Source organism: Ambystoma mexicanum, chromosome 2q (assembly GCF_040938575.1).
Source record: "Ambystoma mexicanum isolate Mex_15411 chromosome 2q, UKY_AmexF1_1, whole genome shotgun sequence".
In the NCBI taxonomy this organism is placed as follows: domain Eukaryota; kingdom Metazoa; phylum Chordata; class Amphibia; order Caudata; family Ambystomatidae; genus Ambystoma; species Ambystoma mexicanum.
This window is the reverse complement of record NC_090924.1, coordinates 1,428,733,562-1,428,761,352: the sequence shown is the minus strand read 5'-3', so window position 1 is coordinate 1,428,761,352 and position 27,791 is coordinate 1,428,733,562. Positions and strand designations below refer to the sequence as shown.

The window sequence follows — 27,791 nt, the reverse complement described above, 5'->3', positions numbered from 1 at the left end:
ACTGAGGGTGGCCCAAAACTTCCCCTTGTAGTTGCTGTACCCTTTCCCACATTGTGTTTTAGGCAAATCATGCAATCCTGGACGTAACGCTGGACAATTTTTGAAATTTTGTCATTTGCCCAAACTTTCTCTAACATTTTTGTCATTTTCTGGGCACATACATGCGTAGGACCATGGGCCATGGTGACCATCATCATTATATACGCGTCAGGGAGTAGCCATTTCCCTTCAACTATGTCCACCCAACATCCGTTATCATCAAGTTTTCCCAAGCCTTCAGCCCAACTCTTGGATTCTTCTAACGTGGCATCAGCTTTGATATCCCGTACAGACCCAACACCCTCATCCATTGCATAAGCATTTACAGTCTCCCTTGAAACATACATCTCCGTAAGGGGATCGATAGCAGTTTGTCTAGCTATCTGATCAGTGAAAGCATTCCCTTTTCCTATCTTTCGATGTGCTGCACATTTCATAACAGCTAACTGAGATGGGAGCGCAAGCGCCGAGAGTAGTTGTACTATTAGGGAGCCATGTTGGATTTTAGTGCCATGTGAAGTTAAGAACCCTCCCTCTGACCAAAGTCTCCCAAAGTTGTGAACCACCCCAAAGGCATACTGACTATCAGTATATATGTTTACTGCAAGCCCTTCGGAAAGTTCACAAGCTCGGGTTAATGCTATAATCTCTGCGGCCTGCGCAGAGTTATGCGTGATTCTCTTGGTTTCCACGACTGTGCTTAATGTGGTGATTGCATAAGCAGCTGTGGATGTACCATCCGGAAGTTTGAAGCAGGAGCCATCACAAAACAGCTCTCCTTGCGGATTATCCAAAGGAGTGTCTTTCAAATCAATTCTACCCTTTGTCTCTTGTTCGGTAGTATACAGACAGTCATGTGACTCTTCATCGCCGCAAGTAGTGCCTTGCGGGAAAGGTAGGAGTTCAGCCGGAATAAGAACACAACACCTCTTAATTTAAATGTGAGAAGCAAACAAGATCAATTCATATCTCGTCAACCGTGCAGAAGTGAGGTGTTGCGTTTGGGTTCGGTTCAGTAGAACATCTACAGAGTGAGGCACCATCAGGGTTAGATCATGGCCTAGGACCATTCCCTCACTCTGTTTTACAGACGCAGCAGCAGCAGCGACAGCTCGCAAACATCTTGGCAGAGCACATGCTACAGGATCAAGGGCGGTAGAAAAGTAACCGCATGGCCTATTCTTCCCTCCATGTTCCTGCGTTCATTCAGCCAAAGCACATCCATCACATTCATGCACAAACACCACAAAGGCCTTTTCGTAGTTTGGTGTGCCCAAAACTTGTGCAGAGCATAATGCAGTCTTGAGCAAGTCAAACGATTGCTGGTGTAACGCGTTCCACGTCAATAGCGAAGAAATGCCCTTCTTTGTCAAAGCCAACATCGGTTTGATCACTAGTGAGAAGTTTGGGATCCACAACCTTCAGTAAGAAGCCATACCTATCAAGGCTCTAACTTCCTTCTGTGTATTTGGGACAGACATGCCAGTTTTATTCTTTCAGGTGTCAATCTTCTTCCCTCCTTTGACAGGAGATAGCCTAAATAGGCGACCTCCTGACAACAATATTGAAACTTTTTAAGCGAAGCTTTGTGACCATGCTTAGCTAGATGGATAAGCAATAACACAGTGTCCTCCTTACAGGCGCTCTCAGAGTCAGCAGCTAAAAGCAAGTCATCAACATACTGAAGCAATGTACAAGTAGAAGGCAATTCAAGGGTATCAAGTTGTTCTTTCAAAGCCCTACTATAGATGCTAGGACTCTCTGTGTACCCTTGAGGTGCACGAGTAAATGTGAACGAGTGTTCCCCTAAGATGAACGCGAACAAGTATCTACTATCCTTGTGTATAGGAATACTAAAGAAAGCATTCTTTAGATCCACAACACTAAAGTAAGTAGCTGTAGCTGGAATCATGGTTAATATTGTCGTCACATCAGGCACAATTGGAAATTGTGGAGCAACTACTTTATTAATGGTATGTAAATCAATTATGAAACGGAATGGAATTGCATTATCGCCTTTCTTGTACACGGGTAAAATCGGACTATTGCACAAACTTCCGGAAATTTCTTCAATCACCCCGTGCTGCACAAAATCGGAAACAATGCATTTCAAAGCTCGCTCTACCTCAACTGAGATCTTATACTGGGGAATGCGTGGCAGCCCAATTCCATGTTTCAAAACTATCTTAACAGGCTCAATCTGTAAAACACCGACATCATTGTCGTCAACAGCCCATAAGCTCTCTGGTACATTAATGAATTCTGGCGGCAAAGGTCTAGTCAAGAATTGCGAGACAGAAAATTGCTGTGGTGAAATCGTCAAGTGCACTCCATCAGAAGAACAATAAATCACTGCATTTAATTCTTTTAATTGGTTCAACCCCAGCAAATTCTCTCCACAATTCGAAGTCAACAGAAATGGACAGTGGTCCATAAAGGGACCCAAAGAAATGGGTACCGGCGAAGAAACCGGACAAACAACTCGCGTGCCAGAAAACCCTACAGAAAGATTGGTTTGCCCTAACAGTGGAATATTTGGAACCCGTGAATGATGAATGGAACACTTCCGTGCTCCAGTATCTATCAAAAACTGATGTTTCCTATTTCCCACCACCATTTCAACATAGGGACCTTTCTGATTGACCGGAATAGGTGTAGGTTCCAAACCCTGCTTCGGGCAATCCTAACGAAACAGAATGTCATCAAAAGGAAGCTCTTCAGATAAATATGCAGCAGAAGGATGATCAAATATGTTCCTAGTATCCACACTCGGAGTCTGATTATCCTGTGAAAAAGGTTCCAGAAGATCCTGTGTAAATTGACCTCTACCAGGGCCCCCTAAACCCGGGCGACCTCTGGATCGTCTACCCATATTCCCAAATGTGTTGTTCGACCTTTGTCAAAGGACGGGGCATTGTGCACGCCAATGACCCTCTTGACGACAATAGGTGCACTGGTTAATGTTCACAGGACCCAAGGGCACATTCCCTTGCGGGACACACTGACCTCTAATCTGCGAACTACCCCCTCTGGGGCCTCTAACAATTTGCTGTAATAGCACTTTAGTCTTTAAATCACCTTTTCGTTTTTCAACTCTATCTTTTTCATTATTGACACGGTTCTCGTACTACTGAGCCATATGCAGCACTTCTGATTGGGACTTCGCCTGCCAAGCGCTCTCAGAAGACATAATTTGTGACTGGATATCAGGCAGCAATCCACGCACAAATTTGTCCACAAATAACCTTTTCCCAGACTCTGTGCCTAGGTCTTGTCTGCTGAAATCCGAGAATACCTGTTCGAACCGATTAAAGAACTCGGTAGCACCCTCAGATTTCCCTTGGACACAGGCTGTAAGTTTGTCCCAAATAATTATTTTCTTTGGAATTATAGTTTTCAATTTTGCAATGATTCTATCAGGCAAAGTTAGTATCACCTGAGGCGGTCTTTCACCTGAGGCGGTCTTTCACCAGCTGGCCTTTCTCCATCAAGTCTAGTTATATTCACCCATGTATCTCCCAACCCTGGCACGTTGTCTATAGTTCTAACTTGTTTCCACAAATCTACGGGCAGGAGTACAGGAAATAACAGATCAATATCTCCTAAGGTGAACACTGAGGACTGCAAGTCAGACTCTATTTCTTTATAGAATCATGTCGGATTCTTCCTAATATCAGGAATAGATTGTCTAATAGTATTCACTTCTTGTCTTGAGAACGGGACGTGAACAAACTGTGATACATAATGTGCAGGAATGTCCACAGCGACTATACCCCGTGCAGCATCGGCCGAAATCTCGACCTTTGGGACAAATGTCGGAGGAACCTCTCTCATAGGCAACTGAGAAGTAGGTGACTCTGAACGCTTACTAAGCAACAGAGCTAAGTCGAGCGCTAAAGCAGTCGAAGAAGTGTCAAGTGAAAAAGCTCTCTTATAAATACTCCATAACTCTGTGGGACAACTAATTTTTCTTTTTACACAATCATCCTGTAGGTACTCTATCATTACCTGTATCACTTTCCGCTGCATTTCTGGCGTATACTGACTATATGTGTCATATACTTCAACTGGAGTTATCGACATATCTGAAATCCATCCAAGCGCGTCCTTCGTACAAATTCGTGCTTCCTCAGATATCGATTTACGACAAGGAAGGAACCGTTTCTGCACATACATACTTTCCCCCTCGTCATCCTCATTCTGTAACCTTTGTAACTCCTTTCTATACCCTAATAAACTCTCGACATGCTCATTTACTTTCTCCACAGTGTCTCTAGAAAACGCTAAAGTATTTAGATCCCTTAACCCTTGCGGGAGATCTGCATTATTTAATTTACCCCACATTACACATAAATTAATCCCTAAACCTTCAATAAAAACATTTTTCTCAGGAAAATTATCCATATTACAAAGTGTGGCAAAAACATTAGCTTGATCATCCCTCTCCATACAATGCTTGGTCCATGCAATCAAATCACGTTTCTTCTCTGGTGGTACAGTATTGCGAGTGACAACCTTCGACCCTGCACCTCGATCGACTACAAGTGGCACAGAACCACTTGGAAGAGAGGGGGCAGGCAAATTCAATGGAGGTACTGTTACAGGTGCGATAAGGAGAGGTGGAGGAGCTGGAGGAAGATGAACATTAGGAGGAGCAGGAACAACAGGAACAACAGCAGGTCAAGCAGGAATAGCAGGAGGAAGAGGCAAAGCAGCAGGAAGAGGAACATACAGAGGTGGCGCAGAGGCACCAGGCCTTCGTTCATTTAACAATTTGTCTATGAATTTGTCGGAAACATGGAGGTCTTTGGAAGGATAGATTTTCTGAATTCCAAGTGAGAAAGCCCTTTCCATATTCCTAGTCGACTCAGAATGTTTATCTTGGTCATACAATAATGCTTTTTCAGCATTCGTCTTATGACGGCGTGCATGTTTTTCTCTACTTTTAAGTTGCTGCAATGCTTCTTTTTTCCAATTCTGCAAAACATCAAATGCTGCAGGTCTAGCCTTTTTCTTTAATAGAATTGACTCTAAATACTCAATACGAGGGATTTCAAAACTACCATTGATTGGCCACTGAAGTTCGGAGGCATGTCTGGTTTGTCTGTGCCAAATGTCATTAAACACTATACTTCCAATGCCATGCTTACAGTACATAGTACTAGCCGGCGAACCCTGCTGTGGTGCTGGATGGCTAAATTCCAAAGATTGTCTATCACTGCAGAACAACGCCCTTAAGCAGGTAGACAATTTCCCAGGCATAACAAATTATTGGTGTTACCTGGTCAATAATTGTGTCTGCAGATACAATACGCCAAAATCAAATTATCAGGATTATATTAAGAGTCGGGTCACGACTCACCTGATCAAGCCTAAGGAGGTCCGATAGGATTTCAAAGAATCTTACCTAACTAATCTTACCTCATGTATGGTGATTTCGTCAAATCTGCCCGCCTCGATAAGTGGACCCTCGTCAATATGCCGTCTCGGACAACAAGCTAATCGTCCAAGAATCGGGTCGTGCAGCGCTGCTGAGGTGTCGCGTCTCGTTCAGTGGGGCCCCTATTTTGTCACACCGTCCGATCCCGGTCCGATAGCCTGAGTCAACCTTCGACAATCCGGCATCAATCATGAGGGTCCCTATTCGGGCGCCAACTGTGAAAACAATATCAAAATATCGAGGCTGAGTACCCCAAAAGGAAATACACCAGACACAGGTTACAAAGGAACATACAAAGTACTTTATTTTATACTGAATTCAATTATGAAGAACAGAGGAAAATCAGATAGCTATCGGCCCTCAGTGCAACACAGCGAACTCCAGCGTGTTTCAGTGTATTCAGTGAGAGACGGTGTACATTAGAATTCATGACTCTTTTATACTATTTGCGAACACGATGTCCAACCCTCCTTCGGGTTAATATTCCTCTGATACATTACTGATCTAGGGTTCATGCCTAGTTTGCATATCCACATATAACAGGTTTGCTTTTAATACATATATCAACAAGCCTACACGGCAACTGTGTGTTCTGAAATTTCCCATGCAGGTCTTCTCAAACATTAATACAATGTAGTTAAACAAGTGTTCTTCGTTCAGTATTTGAATACATTGTCCTTAACATATGCTCGTGGATTAGTTTCATTACACGAGTAATCCTTTACACACAGGTCAACGAAGGACAAGGTCTCAGTTCACGACCTCAACAAGTGGCCTGCAGGCAAGTTACATATTAGCTACATGCAGAGGTCAAGACGGCCATGTTGTATTTCAGAATGACATCGTCCACCATTTTAACTCACAGGGTGACTTTACAAAGCAAACCTAAAATGGCGGATGATCCTAAAATGACGGCTTACGTTAATTTAAAGGTCTGGACCTTGCAATACAGATTTCTTCGCAAGTGACTTATAAGCAGCTTGGCGTAGGCCAATATACATATATTCATTGCAATAGAAGGCACGATATAATTTCTCATTTGACAACATTGGGAGTGACTCCATGATATGCCTTCTGTAAGTCCCTTCTATGACCAGGTGGTAATAGACCACTAGCCATGCCTTCTGTAGGTCCCTTCAATATTTACGTTGGGAGTGACACCAGGATATGCTTTCTGTAAGTCCCTTTTATGTTCAGATGGTAATAGACCACTAGCCATGCCTTCTGTAGGTCCCTTTAATGTTTAAATTGGGAGTGACTCCAGGATATGCCTTTTGTAGGTCCCTTCTATATCCAGATGGTAATAGACCACGAGCCATGCTGTATGTAGGTCCCTTCAATATTTACATTGGGAGTGACTCCAGGATATGCCTTCTGTAGGTCCCTTCTACGTTTAGGTGGCAATAGACCACTAGCCATGCCTTCTGTAGGTCCCTTTAATGTTTACATTGGGAGTGACTCCAGGATATGCCTTCTATAGGTCCCTTCTATGTCCAGGTGGTAGTAAACCACTAGCCATGCCTTCTGTAGGTCCCTTCCATGTTTATGCTGGGAGTGACTTCAGGATATGCCTTCTGTAGGTCCCTTCTACGTTTAGGTGGCAATAGACCACTAGCCACGCCTACCGTAGGTCTCTTCAATGTTTACATTAGGAGTGACTCCAGGATATGCCTTCTGTAGGTCCCTTCTATGTCCAGATGGTAATAGACCACGAGCCATGCTGTATGTAGGTCCCTTCAATGTTTACATTGGGAGTGACTCCAGGATATGCCTTCTGTAGGTCCCTTCTATGTTCAGCATGTAATACACCACTAGCCACACCTTCTGTAGGTCCCTTGAATGTTTACATAGAGAGTGACCCCATCCTATGTCTTTTGTAGTCACCCCCCTCCCCATTGCTTCTGTAAGTCTATCCAATGCTCAGGTGGTGATAGTCCCCTAGACATACTTTCTGAAGGCTCATCCAATGTTCAGGTGGTAACAGATCAAATGCATATATTCTGTAGTTTGAGCCAATGTTGGGGAGGTGGCATTTCTCTTGAAGGCTCGCCCAATGTTCTGCTGGAGACAGTCCTCCAGTCCTGCCTTTTGTAGCCTCATCCCATGTTGAAGTGGTGACAGAGCCCCAGGTCCTCTAAGTCAAGTTATTGATGGCACGTCTCTTTCTGCTTCCCTTGCAGTCCTGCCTGTGCTGCTGGTGTGAAGCCCCAGCTCTCAGCATCACCCCTCTGGATGAGAAGGGGTCTGGCGGAAAGTGGAAGGCAAACGGCCATGACATAGGGCTGGACCGCAGCAGCTCTCGACTGACCAACAAGTACAGCTCTTCCTGAAGACCCGCGGCCACATTAAGAATCAGCAAGCGAAGAGCAAGACCAAGAAAAGCGCGGACAAGTCAAGATGGCGGAAACCGCAGCCACCTCTCCCACCGGCTGCCATTCCTTGCAAGGTCTCCCTCTGACACACATTTTTCCATGGACTTCAGTCCCTCTCTGCTCATTTCAAGAAAGCAAGGACAGGTTTCAGGAGAGGTCAAGCGAACATTACTGTGGATCTCCCAAGATCAAAACTACCCGTCAACAACAGCTTGAGGATGACCACGCGTGTTAGCATATATTGTTTATAAGCTTTTGGGACAGTTTCAATTAACTTTCTTTTTGTTTTATATTGGGAAAACAATTGTGAGTTGTCAGAGCACATATAATGTACGCCCCAATGGCAACATTAACAGTGTCTCCCGAGGCCACCCCAAAATTAAGTCCAGCGGAGGCTGGTGCACTCTGCGAGGGACAGCGCTGCACTCTACCTTCATGGCCCCTCCATGTCCTGTCCGACTCGCTGCCTTTGCATTATGGAACAAGTGTCTTCTTGCTCGTTGACCCTCGCTCCACAAAGTGGCTGGGGGTGCATTGCAGCATTTGCAAAGAATCTACCGGTGCATGCAAATATAAATACTCTTGATTCGGCGTCACCTGCACAGTGCATAGGCCTGGGGGCCAGGGCACACTGAAACACAATCCCATTACTGATGCATATGCGCAGGCCATCAGGGAGCCCAACGCTACGGTGATGTCACGACTCTCATTGCGTCCCATGGGCGCATAAAAACAGAGTTCCTTCACCAGCCTCCCTTTCACCTTGTCTTAGGTTGGTGTCGACATCAGAATACTTACCCAAGCCCTTACTCGATTCAAAAGAAGGCAGGGAGACAGGTGCAGGGAAACGCACATGGCCGAGTGACCTCCCTCCTGGGATGGCCTGGTCTTCCAACCCTGCCAAGCAGGCGAGTCGCCTGCACTGGCGACCATTCGTCCATGTTCTGTCACTGTAGCCTGGAAGGATCCAAGCCCGGGAGAGGCTGCCAGGATGCCCGGAAGTGAATGTGGCGATGCGCAGGTGACCACGCACGCACGCGGGTGTGCACGCTTCCTGGGCAATGCTGGCATCGTTGACACTGAAGCCATGTCATCTGGGCAATGTATCAGCTAACATGAACACTTATTTTACAGGGACAAGCCTGGCATTGCTGGCAATAGCACCTTGTTTCTGGGGCAGAACCTGGACACAGAGAGCAAGATGGGTGCACAACTGGGTCCGGAGAGTGACACTGGGATAGAATGTATGCACTGAGAGGGAGATAGGGAGGAGGGACTCTGTCATAACACAGGGAGGGAGAACGATGTAGGGCCTAGCTGGGCCAACAAACCACATCAAAACGTGCTTTACAGTGGCAATGCTGACATTTATTGTTAAAACAAACCCATGATTTATTTTTGGGCACAAAAAAGTATGAAACGGGGGGCAGCTCTGGCATGGATTTTGGAAACTGGCCTCAAGATTATCTCTCCTAAATGTGTTTACAGTGGGAATGCTGGCATACACTGTTGAGACGCTTCATGATTTTATGTGGTCACAAGCAGTTTGATGAAAATGCCTTACAAAATGTTTGCCCGTGGAGCGCCTGTCTTCATTGAATTAGGTCTGTGTCCCCCATGGAACCGATGGTTAACTCTGTGACTGTTTGCAAACATTTCCTGAAATGCATGCTGTAAAATGCACCATTTTGACTCAGTATTTTAAAATGTCTTACGCAAAGACCAAATCTCCCCCCCCCCACCCCCTCCCACACCCCCTCCCCACTCTCCGAACCTCACTTGACTTGGTTGGGTTCACTTGGACCTATTCGGGGAAACCATTTACCCCCAGAACTTCAGAAACTCTCCAGTGGCCGCTGAATGCCCGCTACACAACATCCAATGCACCATCTACTTTCTCCGGAATTTCAGGAGCATGATCACAAATAAATATTAAGGATAAACAAATTCACCAGTGGCATGCACAGCTACACAAACGCCAAGGTGGTTTTCCATGTTAAAATGTGGGGGCGGGGGGGTACTCTTTTCCATACTAAGTGCAATATTTAAAAAACCTGCAAACAATAAGGAAGCAGTCTTGAAAGGATGATCCTTTGTCTTAACACAGCTTGCAAAATAAAGTGTGCCTGTGGAGATACAGGCATTCCCCTTTCAGGATTGCATCGGGGCCTATCCACCTTTGCAGTTGAAAGGAGCCTCAGCCAGGCCCCCGGCAGCTGCCCCCATGTTGCCAGTCATCAGTCTTCTAACACGGCAATATATTTCTTTCTATATTACTTTAGCTCTGGGGTTTTTAATGTGCCCTTTGCAGCACTCGCTCTAAAGCCACGTTTGCCAGAACCTGTCTGGGTGTCACTTCCCTCAGGGTATACAGAAGAGTTATCACCTTGCTGCCTTTTAATAGTGCTTCCTTCACATCAGTCACATGATGACAAAGACAGATTCATAGCTTTTCAGTGTGCATATAGGGCGTCAGCTCCCTGCTGGGTGGCCATCTCGTGATAGTCTGCAGCTATTAACCCCGTGCTGTATTTCTTTGTCTCGATTACAATGTATGCACCCCACTGGTACCTCAGACTGTTTTCCACTGTAAGCCAAGGACCCCCCCCCCAACCATCATGTTGAAATAGACCCCCCGCATATCTTCAGCCGAGCATGTCTGCCTTTATGCCTCTGAAAAGGGGATGGGGCTGAGGTAAAGACTCATTTAAAGTTCGTCATTGCAGCAATGTAACAGCACAACCGTAAAACCTTGCCCAATTGTTCTAAACGCACTCCCGCCAAGGCCTGCTTTTTCAATAGTGCATCCCACACACACAGCTCTCCCAGTGCACCCCTATTTTCAATTGTAGCACTTACTCTTGGGCTAAGGCAATATAATTCAACCCTGGCCTCCAGTGCACCCTGCAATTCCATCACTAGGATCCACAGAGGGCCAAGGAAATGTAATTCAACCCTGGCCTGCAGACTCGTTGTTTCAAAAGGGAACACTGTTCATTGTGCTTACGGGACCAGGTTGACTTAGTTCCCCTGCCCTTCTGCCCCCTTTTGCTGCCTGTTATGCACAACTCAGGGCTCTATCTCACTCTCTCCATCCCCATACCGCTGTCCTCTGCAAATAGCCTTCATTCCCACAATGTCTCACTATTGCCATGGTCTCTAATGCTAGCTCTCTCGAATAGATACATTGTGCAGCAAGGATTGGGAATGTCGGATGAAGAAGAAGGACGACGTTCCCAGAACTTCCGTCATTTCCCTGAGTGCTAACGATTTGAGGAGGTATAATAGTTTGTTTAGAGAGATAGAAGTGTACGACCTCACCTTTACTTTCACGGGTGCTGCCTGTCAAGGTAATGCCTGTCAGTAAAACAGTGCATTTGTCAGCTGTTCATCAATACACGCATATACACCCACCTTAATCCAAATGAAGCAGTAACTTTTTTCCCTTGCTGTAGTTTTGCACTGCACATTATCCTTTTGTGTCCCACATACACCGTTTCTTGGCCAGTGAAGATCTCTGAACAGTGTTCAGAAATGGTCCTCTCTCATCACATCTGAGATCACAATCAGCCAGGCCTCTCCTGAAGAAAGGAATGTAACACTGATTGGGACTGGTGGTCTGCCTCAAAAGGGTAGCCAGGTCAGGCAATCACCCAAGAAATGGGGACTAAAGGCAATAAAAAAACTGCTAGCTTAACTACAAAGAATATTTGCCATGATGGCTGAGCATTCACATGTCCTCTCACAATCCAGCAGTAGTTCCTGTCACTCCAATACCTTCTCTGACTTAACCCGGCAACTCAGCCTTGGCCATTTCTTTTAGCTGCCTCGCAGCCATCGTGGGCGAGGTGGGCAGACATTTAGGCTCCAGCTTCTCACAGTGCTAAGCAGTTGGTTCCACAAGCCCATCCAACATAGACTAGAGAGCAGGCCGTCACGTCCCTATTTCACAGAGCTGGTTACCTTTCTGACAAATGGTAGCACTTGCTGCCCGACATTTTAAGCAGGTAATGATGGATCAGGGAAATTCGCATTTGGATCTCGCAGCATTAACCTGCAATGTGTCTATTCCACCCTCCTGGGGTTAGTGCACATCTCTGTTAATCCTTTATTTTCTCTTTCCTGTCACAATGCGCCTCATTTACCCACATGATCTGCACTTCAAAAAGCACTTAACCCTAATGAGTGAGTTGGTCAAAGCACAGAAGGTCCTTTTGGGGTGTCCTGTCACCGGGAATGTAAGGACAAGCACTCGGGTGCTGGAAAGCATGTGCCTGTTGTGAGCAGGGTAAAGGAGCCCTTATCTGGTTGATGGATGAGAAGTGTAGAGCCCAATGAATGCACTAACTGAGGTCTGAGGTAGCGTACACATGATGTCTCATCTGGTGGGTTGGCACCTAAGTGCCTTGCTTCACCGAGATCCCATCCAAATATTTGCAGCACTATATCCTCGAGTATTGTTTCCCTATTAGGGTTCCCGCTGAGAGCTTGTGTTACTCCCTCAATTCTATTTTCTTAAGTAGCCTTTACACAGAGTACTGTTCTTCTAGTTGCTTTTACTTAAGGATTTTCACCTTGTGATAACGTCCTTTACTTATATTGGGATGGACATCCCTGACTCCTTATAAGTAACCACTAATATTTCATCCCAGGCTATTCCCACTTCATCAATAACTCTTCCTCCCTGGCCCCGCAACCTTAGCCCTTCACCACTTACCCTGCCATCCTAATCTTCCACCACTGACCCACAAAGGCAACCCATGAAAATGCACATGGTATGAGGCATATGTCTCAGTAAAGTCGGCTCCATTAGCTGTGAGCTTGCTAATGTTATGGAAATAAAGCTCTGTGTTGGAAAAATAAGCGGAACGTTTATTCTTGAGAAATTTCAATTTTCCTACGCGCAAGTTGCAGACACGATCACCCACATCTTCCCGTCTTGAAGTGCTGGGACGCCGCTCTGCATCACATGATCGTAGCTTCCACTGAAACATCAGAAAAGTATTTCTAAACTGAACACAGACATACTATAGTCGCTGGGGAAATGTTAGTGTGATCTGTAAATACATTGTCAGCCGAATCACTGCCAGCTTGCCTCATTTGGTATCTTACATGGTAACTGTAAAGTGCCATTTACATGCCCTAGTGGTCAACATTGTTGTACAGCAATGCCCCCCCCCCACAACCGGGGGGCAGGGGGGGCGGAATCATGCATGCATGTTCCTTGATGTATGCTATGTATGAAAGCTTTACTGTTGTAAATATTTTCAAAACGAAATAAAACCAGAATTAAACAGAGTATTTGTGAAGTGGTCAATGACCCAGTGATGTGAGTGAAAGTTACTCTCAATGGGTCAGTTCCTTGGGTGTTGATGATGGAGATCATGGCTGGATTCCCACTTCCTGTGTGGGGGGTGCTAGCATTATTCTGAGATCAACTGGCTGGAAGTCTTCGCCTTCCTAACGCTGAGCAATTGGCACAGCAACTTTCCCAAACGGGATCATGTTGTGGAGGGAAATATCGTTTGTAGTCGTTCTTTTGTAGACCCATAAAGTTGGCTCCCGAAAAGAAGAGGTACCAAAGCGGTGCAGAAAATTAAAAACACATTAGGAGAACATTTGCAAGGGGAGCCCTGAAATATTGACTGCTTAAGCACCTCTGCAATGTTTAATCTGGCACTGCGTGGAAAGGGCACATGTAGGCTTTGTTGGAGAAGGTTGCATCTGGCAGGAAGCATCTGTCCATATGTGGCCAAAAAACACTCCTGCCATGATCCCCAGCCTTGAAACTGGTCTGTGGGCATCGTGAAGACCTATGTGCAGAGAAAAAGCGAAGGCAAGATACACAGGGAAGCAGTGGTATGAGGGCATGGAAAGCCAAGTACAAGACAGAATTCACTTTCTCATGGAAACACGCGTTGGCAAAGCCAACAGTTTTGACTAAGTATTAGGCATTTGCCAGGTACTACCATTAGATGCCCAGGTACTTGGCCTATTTTGCACCGGCTACCATCAATGGCCAGTAACAGCACTACAGTTTGCTTGGCAAGTGCCTTTCCCATGCCTACACAAAAGCCCAAACTGTAGGCATTGCCAATTCTTGTTTCTTATCATGATCACTGCTCATTGGGTAAAGATGTCCTTGTGGGACGGCTAAAGAGCTTAATACACAACTGCCCGAAACATACAAAGTTGGTGAAATCATAAAATAAAAAATCGTCGGAAGTTCAGACTACCATATTTGGTGATAAGCTCTAGACTTTACAAGGGGGGGGCAGTCCCACAGCCAGATTTTCTAGGAGGAGGGGGTGGAATGCCAGCCAGAAATCTCTGGACCCCCCCCAGGGGTAGGTGGCGGCTAATCAGCACCTATACTCTCAACTACATAAAATCTGTCTGTGAACCTCCTGAGATTGCAGCTCACGCAAAGCTCCAACAAGGATTCTCACTTCTGCCATCGGTATTACTAGTTTACAAATGTATGTGCATGTCACATGATGTTGCAGTGTTGCTTTGGAGGGTCAGGGGCTCTAATATGCAACAGATTCAAGTGGTAAAATGGTTTCAAATAGGTGCCATTTTCCCTTCGTCCCTACCAACAGACACTGTTTTGCCCACTAATCTGGTTTGCATTTGTGCAAAGTAATACTAAGAATGTGGTAATGTAGGCAGCACTTCAGGACTCCTCCTCATTGGCCCAGTGAGTAACAAGTCTGGGTGGCGGGTCCATCTCCTCGTCGGACTCACCTTCAGTCATCAGAATCAAGTGTAAAGTGGTTTCAGCAGATTGACATGAAAGACCAAATGCTAGTTTAATTTCACACAGCATGCAACACTATGCTCCCCTAAGATTGATTATCGCCCCATTCACAAATAGTCCTTCCCCAGGGACCCATGTGCTTAGGCCTTCAGCCACTAATTTACTTATTAATAATCTCAGTTATTGATATGGTTTGACACAGATTTAAACCTCAGGGGAGCAGCTGTGTATCCCTGCTCTTTGAACTTTCACAACAATAATTGTCGACCTCAAGCTGGGGAAGGCTGGCAATATGAGGCAGCCGCAATGCATTGAGTACATTGAGGCCGACTCATTTATAGCACTGCATGTATGCATTATCTGTATCACACAATGTGATGGGCGATAGCTACAAATATTTTTGGCAATATTTACCTATGTCGAAGGATGAAAGCAGCACCACATAGGAGCATTTTGGTGTTGAAACAGCAGCTCTACGACGGGTGCACCTCTGGCATTACAATGCAGTGGTAGGCTTCCCACTCTCCTCACCTTGAGTTGGAGCCCGAAGGACACAACTATGTTGTCGGGCTTCAGGTCGCAGTGAACTATCTGACTTCAATGCTGGGCATTTCTTACGTTCTCTCCAAGAATCCTCATTTCCAAATGCCGACTTCTTATTTGCCTTACACAAGGATAACTCGGATGTGGTAGCCGTTTGCATCGCAAGATAGGCTGGCCAACTTTACATGTGCACATTTTATAAATAAATACACAACAGCCTTACGTTTCTCTTCCAATGCTGAAATGAAATAGCTCATTGCTGTCTTGGGAAACAAACAGGTACTCCAAAGCCAATCACATCACTAGCATACTGTTTATCCAATCAGGTACTGCTTCCATCAGAAAAGTAAGGCCAGGGACATTTTCATAGCCATTTTAAACCCAAATGCAACTATAACAGTAACTTATTTTTAATACAAAATACACTACAATATGTAACAACTGAAAAGATGCAGCAATATTTTAAAAAGCATCATTCTAGTCAAATAACTTATGAAAACATTAACGCATGGCGGATGCCATTTTGAAAGTTTAAATGGCTGCCACAATACAAATGCAGGCAAAAAGCGCAAACAGAGGTGTGATTGCAGGGAACATGAGTGGGACTGGGAGGAAAATCCTATAGATTTCACTTAGCAAAATTGTATGTTAAATGGGTGGGACACAGAAAACCATCCTCATCTGCACTGAAAAGCATTACAACCCTACATTCAAAGCCCCTATTTCAAGCTCTTATGTTAAAGCTCTTATTTTAATTACAATCGTTTTGGCTTTAAAAGGTAGCGCATTAAAACAGCACCACCTAATAGCCAAAATTAAAAATGAGGGAAGATGGAGAATGTCACACTTCGATGAGGTGCAGATGAGGGGGGGCACAGAGCTTACGAGGCCACTACATGCAATTACACGGAAAAATACTCTGTAAAAGGTCTTGTGGAAAGGGTCATAATTGGCCTTAAAGGAACAAAGGGTAGATGAGGGGGCTAGGTGGGGGGAGTGTTGCTAAGGACGACTTGAAAACCAGATGGGAAACAAGGAACAATGATGCCCTGGGGAGAACCACAGATGAGTATTGTTAAGAAAAATAAACTATTAATGCACACAAAAAAGGTTCAACATTACTGAATGCTGGAAAAAGGTGGTTACATGATCTTGGGGTCACTAGAATCTGGGTACTTCAGCTTTTCATATGATTTCACAAAGAATGTACTGTGACAGTGTCTCATTTACTAGTCCCCGGGGGTCTGTCATTCAGGTGGCCAGGACACAACCATCACTTATGATGTGATATAATATAATTGGTTATTTTTAACACGCTTAATACCCATAGGTTTCTAAGCGCGCACTCAGGGATTGAACCTGTGTTGCTTCGTGTCGTCTTGCTTCCAAGGCGAGCATGTTGCCACTGAGCTATGCTCCCGCTGTTGGATCCAGTTCCTGGGGATGGACCAGCACGGAAGGATCACCTGGATGAGGTGTCCTCAGGGAGTGGAAGTGGGACACTGATGGGTGAGACGCGGTACCCCCTTTCTTATGACACCTTTTCCCCCATCTTACCTCGTAGGATACTCAGACGTTCTTACCCCCTGCCTTTTCCAACACGGACACTTTCCTACACCGAGACAGACAACAGACCAACACTAGGGCCGTTTACCTGACATGTCCCAACAGAGGGGTCAGGCAATTAACAATAACTATGCACACCTGATGGCCCTGTACCTTCCCCACAGGGATAAAAGGCAAAGCACGAAAGCACACTTCGAGCAAGGCCAAACACACAAGGAAGCAGCTATTGCGGATCAGCAGTTCAAGTGGAGGAGAAAGGCGGAGAGAGCTGGAGGGATGACGAATAGGGAAATGCCCTTGCCCTTTACAACTCAGATCTGTGAAGCCTCAGAAAGGGAAAGCATAAGACCAGGAAGTCCACTTGGCGTGTGGTGTGACAGGTGTCAGTGGCACACAGGGCCCTCCCACACTGATGATCAAGACAGGGACAAGTGCTTGCCACCATGGTGCCGTCCTCGACTCCTGAGACAAGAAACTCCAACAGTTGATCACAGCCGGTGAGTCGGAGAAGACAGATAGTAAAACCAAACTGTGCTTGGCTCCAGGTTGCAGGCGGCAACCTTGTTGAACAAAGAACTTGTGTAATTGAACTTTAAAAGGAACCCTAGTAAAATTTTCAGAAGCAGAGTGGTCAGGCGTCGCAGGGATGCTCATCCGAAGGACTCCGACTGAAGCCTTTTTTTTAATTGTGTTGTTGAAACTACGACAACCAAGATGCCTTAGGAGAGGCTAGTTTGAAGTGTCAAAGTGGTCCTACGAGGGTCAAGCAAAACCCCTTGTACACTCGAAAGTCTTTGACACATTGAAGAAAACTGATTGAACTGGGAAACTGACAAATGTTAACCTGTCAGAGGGGTGCCTGCAAGTTGAGGGTAAAACAGTGATATACCCGTGAACATTGTGACAACAAGTGTGAACCCGGCTGAGGGATGTCCACAATGGATAGTTGGTTAAGACATTGAGACTGTTGAATGATATGTTTTTGAGTGAAAGGCTGCAGTGAACCCAATTGAGGGAGGCCAACATTGCAAGTAGGATCAGAGCGTGGCTGAGGGTGATCTAAGGGGCAAAGAGCAATAGCCCAACGTGAAAGATTAGGATCGGAGACCGGCTGAGGGGGATCCCAGGGGCAAAGAGCAATCACCCAACTTGAAAGATTACCAAAGGAACATTTGTTTTATTTTATGTTTATGGTTCAGCAGGCTCTAAGGCAAGAAACTTTTCCGGAAAGAGACTTTTCCCCAGAAGCTCCTGGCATCGTTTAAAGAACTGTAACCTCATGCTGACGAGGCCCAGAAGTGTGCTGTGCTCAAAGGCCCTGCCTTGTCCTGTGCTAAAAACGTGGGAGCCCCCCCGGCATATCATTTGTGGGAACTTGTGAATATTATCCCAAACTCTTTTTGAAATTAGCTGTAAGGATTGGCAATAGGTTTGTTTTTAGTATAGACCCTTTTATTTGACAAGACGCCACTAGGACTGCCTTATCATTATTTGATGTTCGTAGCTTGCTCCCATCTTAGATTTAGGTTCAGATTAGGCGTTTTTCCAACCCATTTATACAGTTTAATAAACACCATTAAACTGTGATCACTTGTGTTTGTCTTTACTGTTGCCACCATGAGTTCCTTACTATGGGCAGAAGGAAGCAGTGTCTGAGGGCTCCTATCTGAAACCTGCTCCTTTACTTCCAAATGGTGCTCTAGTGGGATTTACAGTCCGACACCCTCACGGCCCCTCTCACAGATAAATGGTCAGGATGGTGTCCTGGGGCTCTGACTTGCTCCCTGAAAGGTCAGTGGAGACCTCTTAACCGCATGTACCCAAGCCAATACCTGCCTACACAGCTAAGTTAGAAGGGCAGACTTTCTTCCTTAGCTCCTCCTGGTGCCCTTACACCAGACAACTGGCAGCTCAAAGTTCCATGTGCCTTTTAATTTCTGGAGTAATGCCAGTGCTGACGATTTTATGGGCCTGGGGAGTATAGCAACATTGTGCTTAGTTATTAAAGTGGGCAGAGGTAATTTGTTGGTGATAAGTACATGCACTAATTAGATAGCAGAGGCCCCCAAACCCAAATTGTACTGCAATTTTTTAAAAAATGTTTTATTGTGTTAACTGAATTAACAGTTTTTACAAAAAGAAGAAAATCCTTTCTTTCCAAGTTAGTTTTCCAGTTGCTTATCAGAGGGCCAAGTCATTTCCAGGTCTTTCTGATCATTGACAAATAACGTCCAAGTTCAAACAGTTTACCACAGCGATTACTGGTCTTCGACTTAGCCCATTCATCAAGTATGACCACGAGTAATCCTCATCCAGTCTTGAGAATTTTGAATAGAGGTGACCTAGATGGGTTTCTCTGTTGCCAGTGGTTCCTGGGCAATTGAGAATCAGGTGTTTTAGGCTTTGATTCTTGATTCAGGCAGAAACTACAGGAGTCAGATGCGGATTTGCCTCGGGTTTTCAAGACCTCATTAGTTTTTAGGATGTTCAGTCTTGCTCTCAAGAAAGTCGAGCGAAAGGTCTTATTCGGAAATTTCAATAGGTAGCTGATTGGCTCATTTATTTTTTGGGCAAAACGTGGGAGATGGGCCGCAGATTTGTAATTCAGTGCTTTCAATTGGGTCTCGCACCAGTCTGCTTCTTTCAATTTATTTGCCGTTTTTACCGGATTGACCAGCAGCTCGTTCTCTGAACTACCTATTGATTTTAGGAGAGTTTGGTTTTTATCTATCCAGGTTTTGAGCATTTTGTTTGAACCTTTCTCGAGTTCTTCTTGGATCAGTGTGTAGATTTTCTCCACGGATGATCTCACTTCTCTGTAGAACATCAAGCTGTTAAGGGATACTGTGCCTTCGAGTGAGGTAAGACCGAGTTCTCTTCTTATCAGAGTTATTGGGGTAGAGGTTGGTAGTCAGAGGACTTTTTTCCAAAGGGAACCCTCGAATTTCAGCCAAATAGAATCTGAAATGCCAAACATGGCTGCCACGCCATAAGCGCTGGAACCGCTTTCATCCTGTGAAAGTTAGTTGCCGCCTTAACTGAAAAGCAACCAAATTTTTTGTCCATAATGATCAGTTGATTTGTCAAGGTTTTGTTTTTGTTGATCAGGAGGTCTAGCATTGGTTGCTCATTCATTTTGTTGCTAAACATGGTGCCCAGGTATCTAAAAGATTCCACCTCTTCGAGGCGGATGTTATTGAAGAACCATGCCTCTGGAGCTTTTCGTTTGGCCGCTTTTGTCAGTCGCATCACTTTAGTTTTCAAGGCGTTGCTTTCCAGGTCTTTGGTTTGCAGGTATTCCATCAAATTGTCCAGTTTTCGCTGGAGCCCTATCTTCGTTTGGTCGATTAAGATGATATCGTCTGCATAAAGCAGCCTGCTGACCTTTTCAGACCCTAAAGAAGGGGGGAAAGCTTTTACATTCCTTGTGGTATGTTGGTAGTAGCCAGTGTAGGCATTGTAAAGTGCCGGTGCCAGAGGACATCTCTGCTTTACTCCACAGGTTGTACCAATTGAAGAGGAGAGTAGCCCTGTGCCATTAAGTCGCACTCTCATAGATGTTTCAGAGTAAAGTTCTTGAATAGGGTCCAGCAAGGAGGGGGGACAGTTCCAGTTAGTAAGTTTTGTCCATAGCTTCTCTCTGTTTACTTTATCGAATGCTTTGGACAAGTCGATAAAAGCCAGGCACAGGGGAGGAGCCCCTTCCTGGACTCTGGCCTTGAGGATGTTGATGGTGAATATGTTTGCCGTGGTACTGAGGTTTTTTCTGAAGCCAGTTTGGAAATTGTCCCACCCTTCTGAAGAGGACACCCAGGTTTTGAAGCTGTCGAGTAGGAAGGATCCAAAAAGTTTTCTGATGCAGTCAAGGAGTGCTATCGGGCGATAGTTGTTTGGATCGCGTTTGTCACCTGACTTGTAAATTGGCACAACGTTTGCTCTCTTCCATGACATCGGAATGGATCTAGTTGCCGTGCACGATTGAAAGATTTCAGCTATCAGGATAGACCAGCTTGCCGGATTGGATTTTAAGTCCATGTTCGACAGGCCATCAGGGCCGGGTGCTCGTGATGATTTTAATTTCTTGATTTTGGATTCGACGCAAGCTGGGTCAGGATCAATGTCCCAATGGTTACTTCGGTGTTTACCAGGTTCTATCCCCTTATCGGGTGGGCGGAAGAGGGCGGAAAAGTGAGCGATCCAGGCTTCTTCTGGAACGCTGGATGATAAAGCATCCTCACTTGATGGATTTTTTGAGTGAATCAATGACCAAAAAGCCTTTGTTTGCTTGCAAGTCAGTACTCGCAGCATTTGCTCGGAGTCATCTTGATGTAGCTGGAGTTTAAAGCCTTTTAGCCAGTTTTTGTAAGCATTTTTGACGGTCCAAGCTGTTTCTCTGTTGGTGGTTGAAGGAAAGCGTCTGGCCTTTCTTGAGGCTCGTCTCATCTCCAGCCTTTTTTCTCTAAGTGTCAAGTTGTTGTGGTGGTGAGTCTTCACTTTGTTTCGGTTACCAGTTTATTGAATCTGGTATGGTTGTAGTAGCGGGCAGTAGTCCGTGAGGCTGCCTGCCTCTTTTGCGTTGTCCAGGACTTTTTCTTGACGGTAATTTGTAATTAGTGTCGTAATTAGTGAGCCTTTCAGCCTTAAACGTGTGGAGTTGGTGTAGGTCTCAATGTTGGTTGTTCTCAGGGCGCTCGAACTTTCATGGACGTCGAGACGGAGATTATGGTCACTGTTGCGTGTTCTAATGATCTCGAAACCTGTGACCTGCGGCAAGAGGTTTCTAGAAAGATAGACGTGGTCTAGGGTAGCGTGACTTCCTGCTAACTCACAAGTGGGGAGGACCGGGTGAGGAAATTTGCCCAAGAAGTGGGCGTTATGAAGGTCAAAAGGAGTCCATCAGGTTCGCCCATTTCTTTCCTCTTTCCAGGGAGTTTTCTGGCAATTGTAAGATGTTTAGTTTTGATTGGGAGTTTTCAGATTCATTGTCCATGATCTTGACATTTAAATCGCCGCAAATGATTGTGCTATCAATTAGGTCGTTTGATAGAGCATCCTTCAGAATATTTTCGATTTGCAATAGAAAGTGCTCAGTTGCACATTCTTTGGGGTTCCAGTACAGGTTTACTAATAAGTCAGTAGTTTTCTTTTGTTTAATTGAGTCTTGTTGGTTGTAGCCTCGTTGGATCAATGCTGCCAAGATGTGCGGCTCCTCCTTTATTACTTTGAGGAACTGAAAGTTGGATCCAATGCGCAGAGCGATCAGTAATCCGGCCCTCGGTCTGCCTGAGGGTCCTCTCAAGGCTGAGGAAGAAATGATTGCATAGCCCTCTATCATTGGTTTGTTTTGGATCCAAGTTTCTTGAAAACACCAGATGTCGGATGATCCGAGGTTTACATCAGAAGAGTACGTCAGGTGAGTAAAACCTCGGATTGATAGTCGGTTCCGTAGTTGGTGACTGACCAGAGGCATCCTTATTTAATTGCCTTATGTTTGATTGCTAGGATCTTTGTTTTATTGACAGGGCTTTGGGCAACCAGGCCCAACGGTTTGGGTCTTCCTTGGGGCTTGGCTGCTTCTGGTCATCGGTTGACTTCTCTTTTCCTTTAGTTGGAATTTCTTGTTCCATGGTGATGTTCCAGTTTTTCTGAGGGCCTGGCAGGACTCTTTCCAATTCTAAGGAGCTTGGACGGTGGCCCTCGTTCTGTTTCCGCGAGGTGGATCTTGGATAGCGCCTGTTTGAGGCTGACGAGGCCCGATCGTTCAAGTATGTGGAACCGTTGGTGCCATGGACCTTCCTCTTTTTGGCTCGAGAGCGTCTCTCCGAGCGATCTAATGAATGTTCTTTGAGTTTGCGGCCTTCATTGCTTATGTAATCTGTGAGATCGTATCCAAGAGCTCTCAGTTTGTTTTTAGCCTTTGTTAAGGCAGATTTTATGATTTCGGACTGTATGTGTAAATTAACACTGTCAACTCTCTTTTTGTCCTGAAATCCCACAATTGTAAGATCTTCTATGGATAAAGTTTTTAGTGCTGGAACCAGATGCAAGATTTTTAGGATGGTTTTTCTGTTGAGGATGAAAGAGGAGTCTTCTTTCTAGAGGCTTTTCAAAGTGAAAGTACGGGTCTTAGTAGACCTGGCAGAGCGTCTTATGAGTTCTCTTTTAGCGTGTCAGTCTTTTCTTTTTTCACTAGGTGTGGTCACGTGCTTTGACTTTCGGGGCCCTCTGGAGTTTGACGTCCGTTGGTATCTTGATGTGAACGAGGGTCTAGTTGTATGATCTGATTTTTGGTGCCTTTTTGGGCTCCGATTTCTAGAAGTTGCGCGCTTGTGGCAACTTCTTTGAACTCTAGAGCGCCAGTGAGTTGAAGTTTCTGTTGGTCGTTCCTGTTTTGGTTTTTGAGAATCACCTCTCGTTGGTTGTGTCCTGTTAGAAGGGCGGGACCTGGACTTGGCCTGCTCCAAAGGCTTTTCCGTTTTCTTAGCCGGTGGGTACTGAGACAATTTTCTGTCTTTGTTTTTAGCCAAGAGGTTTAGTTTCTTCTCTTCCAGTGTCAAGAAGATTGGACTGGTTTGCTCCTGAGAGGGCACTTTTTTTTCTTCATGTTTTTGTTTGTGGTCAAGACATTCCGCAGATGGAGCAGGGGATTGGCTGTTTGCTTTTCTCTTCCTTTTTTGGAGGTGGCTTCCGATCAACCTCGTCCCAATCCTCCCAGGTTTCTGTCTCGTTGAAAGCGGCCTCCATCAGCTCCCTTTCCGTGGGAGTGATGGATGGAAGTGAGGAAAAGAGTGGGGCTCTTTTCCTCACTTCCTGGTCGGTTGAGTTTGTTAAGTCTTTGCCCAGGAGTTCCATCTGGCGTTTGCTCTTCATAGGAGTTACAGAGCCTCTTGGCACCAGGTCCTCGACCGACTTGCTTATGACAGGGTCGTGGATGTTTTGCGCTTGGTCAGTGAGAGTTGAGGTTGTCTTTTGTGTCAAATTGGGTTCCGACACATTCAAAGTGGTTACAAGACCGGGTCTCTCCACTTTTAGGTGCCATCTTTTCAGGAAAGCAAGTTTGCGCAGGGAGTCCTGGTCGTTTTCGTGGTTCAGGTCTTGGTGAGTTCCTTCCAGTAGTTCAGCCTGCGATATCTCAGCTCTGTCTTCATCATGCTGAGGTTTGCTTTTTGTCGCAAAGAAGTCGGGTATGGATCCCATTACTGATGTTTTTTGCACCTTACAAAGTCGTGATGGTGTTTTTTTCTTTCGTCAGTCGTTTTTTTACACGACTGCTGTGTGGTAAGCTCAGAAGTCGTTGTACGTAGTTGAGACTGACGCTTAATGTTGCTTGCAACCATGGGGTTGGGGCGACTTGTGAGTGCTGCTTCTGTCGGCGTGGAATGTGGATCAGAGAAATTGAGTCTTTGGGGAATAGTTGTGGGTTTGATTGCATCCCCTGAAACATTCAGGTCGTCTTCAGAGTACTCAATTGTAGAGTACGAGCAGTCTTCAGTACTTTTGCCAGCCACTCTGTTTTTAACTGGACTAGGGCAGTCCTCATGTTTAAGTGGTTGGTGCATTTCCACTTTAGTTACTTCTTTATTTTGGGGGATCAGCTAATTTAGCTGACGAGGTGGTGATTACCAGTGGCTTGGGTAGACTTAGTGCTTTTAGGGGGGTGACGGTTGATTGGTGAGCCCCCAATTCAGATGTCTCCTTTATTTTCAAGTCCTCCTGATTTTCTGCAGGAGGAAAGCCCGGTTCTAGGTTCCCTAACGGAGTCGGACTCCAAAGACCCTCACAGCCTTGCATTGAGGCCGACTGATCCTCTGCTAGCTTCTGTTCATCTGAGTGCAGTAAGGGCTGCGCGTTCTGCGGGGACGCCTGAGCCACGTCACCGATCCGTCCTGTGTTTTCCAGCTCGCTCTGCACTGTTCGCGGCTCGTCGGCAGCAAGGCTCGTCGCCTCCACGACGAGCTCCCAGCCGGCGGCAGCGCCCAGCTCGAGAAGAGGAGGACCACAGTCGGGCGCGGCTCACGGGAACGGAGCAGTGCGCCCCGTCCACAAGGTCATCTTCAGCAGCTTTCTTCTCGGCGACAGCACAGGTGGCAGGGTGAGCTGCAAAGTCTTCCTCGAGCAGATCTTGAGTGCTGGTCTATTTTCCAAAGAGCGGGGGAGGAGGGGTAAGATCTTATTGTTCGCCGGCGGGGCATAGTTGGAGACTACCCCCGCCAGCGCTGTCGATGCAGGTAGGTCACTCCCCTCCCCATAGGGAAGCTGTTCCGCTGACATTAGGGCTGCATGAACGTCTTCCGAGCCGGATAAGGCTTTTGAATAGTCTTCTTTGTGTTTGATGGAGTCCAGTAACGCCTGGCGTTCGAATGATTTAAGTATTTGCTGGGCTGAGGACGCCTTCAAGGGGGGCGGTTTTCTAACGCGGTTCAGTGGCTTCAGAGGGCTCCGCCGCTCCAGGCTGCTGTCCTCGCTTCGGGTCCGTTGGCTCCGAAGCCAGTGCCCCTCACTGCCCGTTTTACAGGTTTGCATCTCAGGGCCAGATGGACCGCGGAGCAGCCGCGGACTGCCGTAAACTCCAAGCACCTCAGCGAGCAGCTCCGCGGCCGCTCCGCTGCTCAAGTGAGTTTATGAAGGCTGTGTGGGTCACTCCTCCCACCACAGCAACGGAAAGCAGACTGCAGGAGAGCAGGAGAAAGCCGGGACTGCCATAGACTCCAAGCACCTCAGCGAGCAGCTCCTCGGCCGCTCCGCAGCTCAAGTGAGTTTATGAAGGCTGTGTGGGTCACTCCTCCCACCACAGCAACGGAAAGCAGACTGCAGGAGAAAGCCGGGACTGCCATAGACTGCAAGCACCTCAGCGAGTTGCTTGCATTGTACTGCAATGAAGACAAAGGGAGAGGGGGTGAGGGAGAACAGTTTTCAATTTCTTCCTGAAAGCAAGCAAGAAAGGTGCACATCGATGTCTAAAGGGGGTGGGGGTTTCCAGAAAACCGAACTGAGCGGGAGCACGCTTGGTTAGAAGTTCTTGATCAGGACCTCTAGAAATGTCCAGGTGTATGAACCCATTCCTTCTGGTAGAAGGTTCACCACCAGGGGGCGAACACTTGTCAGCTGAATAAGGAGGCTGCTGAAGTGCTGATCTTAAAGCACATTGTTCCTTAGTGCAGCTCGGATAAATTATCACAATGCATCGTTCCCAGCCTGAAATCGCGCGGGTGCAGGCAAGGAAGATTTCAAAAGGCAAAGGACACTTTTAAATGGCCCCCTAAACGTACTTGCCACAACAGATATGTAGAAGGGCCATAGCCTGAAACACTGTGCAGAAAAGGCACGGGGGAATGATAGGAAGGTTGCAAATGCCTGCACTGATGTGGCTTTGTTGCAATCTGGCAGACACGTGGGTTCCCAAAGCATTCTGAAAATTGGGCGCCATTTGTTAAGTGATGTGTCTTTGTAGAGCACAGCAAATGCCTTTTCTGGGTTGCCACGGACTGTGCTCTACCTATGCGATGCCATGTCCTTCCGTGTGGGTCATGCAAAGGTGATTACTAGTCACCATTGGGGTTCTTATGTGCTCATGGAAACGATCTACAAGCTATTACGTAGAGAAATTGGGCAATGTGTTAGTGAGGGGCTTGGGCACTCATTTGGGGGTCACTGGAGACCTGATTCTAATTGGTTGGTCAGTTGTGATTTGACTGGGTCACTGGTCCTCATTGTTTGAGGGTATTAAAAATGGCTATGGCACCCACTGTGGGGAGCCGAATGTGACGATAAGTGTTGGTTATCAAATTCAAGCTGTCTGTGACTTTACCTTTTAAACACATCTAGTTCATGCATGTTTATAGCCAATATTCTCAGAAATGCACTCTATAGCTCTCCGACCTTCCCATCACATTAGTGTCTTTAAATCATTTTCCACACATTTCCGAGGATTGCCCTGGAGTGGAACCAACAAACATTGTCTTTGTTCAACTGGCCAATTTGCTAATGCCACGTCACATTCTCAAAAAAGGAAGAGAGGCATCTCTTCATTCATGTAAATGGTACAACGTGCTGCATAACGCACCGATGGGCAGAACCTACCAGCAACAATATTGCTGGCAAGACTAAGGCAATCTATAACCAAAACGTGAAGTTTCAATTTGCCACCAAAATATCTGCACAACTTTGGGTGAAGAGTCTTCCCTCAACCCTACGAGTTTGCCTTTACATTTTACAAAAATGTCCAAACACACTTTACTTCCCAATTTGTCACATTTTTCTCCAAATATTCCTTAGGGCAGAACAACACTATTATCCGAAAGGCTTAAAAATGCACAGAGCGCTTGCAAATCGCAGCATTTTGAATTCTATTGTTTTGCTGTGTGTCATGCGACAGCCCGAAATATATACTCCTGGTTATAGGTCCGTTGCTCCCTACCACATCTTAACATTCTTGTGAGCCCCACCATGAGGGAGTTCAAGTGACTCGCATCACCCGATCTCAAGCAGCAGCGGGAGCTCAGTCTCCGAGGCCTCACCAGTAGCAGATCCAATCTCAAGCAGCAGTAGGAGCTCAGTCTCTTGGGGCATCACCAGTAGCAGATCCAATCTCAAGCAGCAGTAGGAGCTCAGTCTCCGAGGCTTCACTAGTAGCAGATCCAATCTCAAGCAGCAGTGGGAGCTCAGTCTCCGAGGCCTCACCAGTAGCAGATCCAAACTCAAGCAGCAGTGGGAGCTCAGTCTCCGAGGCCTCACCAGTAGCAGATCCAATCTCAAGCCGCAGTGGGAGCTCAGTCTCTTGGGGCATCACCAGTTGCAGATCCAATAGTCTGCCCAGTCGTCTTGGGAGTCATACATGCACCCAGCACATATGCTCTCAGAACTTTGTGTCCCAAATCAGACGTGCAAAGAATGTGTTCTCCGATTCTGAAACAGCAGAATACATTACCTCCTCTGTCAACACCCTCCTCAAGTTGCAAATGGGGTGCTTCCTGATTGGGGTTTGTGGAACTCAGCCTTAAAGTCGTTTTATTCAAACCTCAACATACGTTCACTTCACACTCTCCTCGCATGGGATATATTTCTCAGGAAA

At 46.0% G+C, this 27,791-nt stretch overlaps 1 protein-coding gene across 1 annotated transcript in view; it reads left to right on the top strand.

Annotated features, from left to right (window-relative positions):
• The window catches only part of LOC138570226 (endothelin receptor type B-like), a 138,073-nt gene extending 124,924 nt beyond the window's left edge, over positions 1-13,149 (top strand). The window contains exon 8 of the mRNA XM_069648958.1: positions 7,660-13,149. Coding sequence (XP_069505059.1) covers positions 7,660-7,809 — 150 coding nt within the window. The 3' untranslated portion in view covers positions 7,810-13,149. The remainder of the gene's footprint in view (positions 1-7,659) is intronic.
• Positions 13,150-27,791: the final 14,642 nt, after the last annotated feature.